Source organism: Phalaenopsis equestris, unplaced genomic scaffold (assembly GCF_001263595.1).
Source record: "Phalaenopsis equestris unplaced genomic scaffold, ASM126359v1 Scaffold228466, whole genome shotgun sequence".
Classification (NCBI taxonomy): Eukaryota; Viridiplantae; Streptophyta; class Magnoliopsida; order Asparagales; family Orchidaceae; genus Phalaenopsis; species Phalaenopsis equestris.
This window is the reverse complement of record NW_018246443.1, coordinates 1-1,336: the sequence shown is the minus strand read 5'-3', so window position 1 is coordinate 1,336 and position 1,336 is coordinate 1. Positions and strand designations below refer to the sequence as shown.

General features: G+C 44.4%; 1 protein-coding gene across 1 annotated transcript; it reads left to right on the top strand.

The window, feature by feature from the left end:
* Positions 1-395: 395 nt before the first annotated feature.
* On the top strand, positions 396-1,331 carry LOC110037980 (7-deoxyloganetic acid glucosyltransferase-like; the record flags this gene model as incomplete). The annotated part of the gene is made up of 2 exons (XM_020742734.1): positions 396-1,002; positions 1,114-1,331. Coding segments are annotated over exons 1-2 (750 nt in total), but the record flags the coding sequence as incomplete, so codon positions are not given.
* Positions 1,332-1,336: the final 5 nt, after the last annotated feature.

Below are 1,336 nucleotides of genomic sequence, written 5' to 3'. Positions count from 1 at the left end.
CACACAGAGTGTTCCACAAAAAAATCGAGATTTCATCTCTTGCTTACTCTCTTTAACAACTTGATTGTGTGATTGGTTTTTGTATAATTCTAAGGTGGTATTAAATTTATGACTACGACACACATTAATTTCAATGAACAAATATCCAAATGTTAATTTATTTTAGTTCTTGTAGTTGAAACTTGCCTCTGTACGCATGTCCCTCAGACAACTTGGATATCATAGGTAACAGTATCTTCCATTCATAATTAAAAAAAAAAAAACAAAAAACAAAAAACAAAAAACAAAAAAACTGTTGCATACGTATCACATGTTTATGTATTTACAGATATAAAATCTCAATTGTTTTATTTACATGTTTAACCCTGAAAAAAAAAATCTTCTAATTGCCGCCTGCTGTTCAAGCCGTCCACCTTTGGTATTAAAGATTCGAAGGTAAAACAGTTCCTTCCATCCCACAAACAAAATTGATGGAGTCGGCCAAAGAAAACCAGCAGCGAGAAGCCCACGTTCTCATCTTCCCCTTCCCCATCCAAGGCCACATAAACACCATGCTCCGCTTAGCCGACGCTCTCTCCTTCGCCGGCAGCTTCCGCATCAGCTTTCTCAACACCGTCCACAACCACCGCCTCCTCCGCATCTTCTCCCCTTCAAAATATTCTCGCTTCTCCCTCCGCCCCAATTTCCGCTTCATTTCAATTCCCGACGGCCTCCCTGATGACAACCCTCGCTCAGTGCACCAATTACGTGAGCTCGGGCATTCTCTCAGAACCCGCTCTTTGGATTCCTTCCGCGCACTGCTGCTCGCCGGTGGAAGCCAAGACCCCAACGGTTGGCCTCCGGTGAGCTGCTTAATCGTGGATGGATTGATGCCCTTAGCCATGGACGCCGCTCTGGCCTTGGGCGTCCCACCAATTGTGTTCCGAACAATCAGTGCATCTAGCCTTTGGGTTTATCTCCGCTTCCCTCACATGATAGAGGCCGGCGAGCTCCCTTTTCCAGGTACCTAGCAGCAATTCTTTCTTCTATTTTGTTTCTAATATTTTGAAGTTCGTGGATATTAAAAACAAATTATTTGGGCTAGAGTAAACTAACAACTGTTAAAAGTTGCAGCCGACGGAGACCTTGATGAACCCATAAAAAGCGTGCCTGCCATGGAAAGCTTTCTCCGGCGTCGAGACCTCCCTACAATGTGTAGAAAAGCAACAAAAGCTGAAGACGAAGAGCTTCGATTTTTCGCTGAAGTCTCCGCCAGCGCCATCAGGTCGAAAGGACTAATCCTCAACACTTCAAACTTGCTCGAAGCTCCGGTGCTCTCTCAAATGCGCTCACTCTT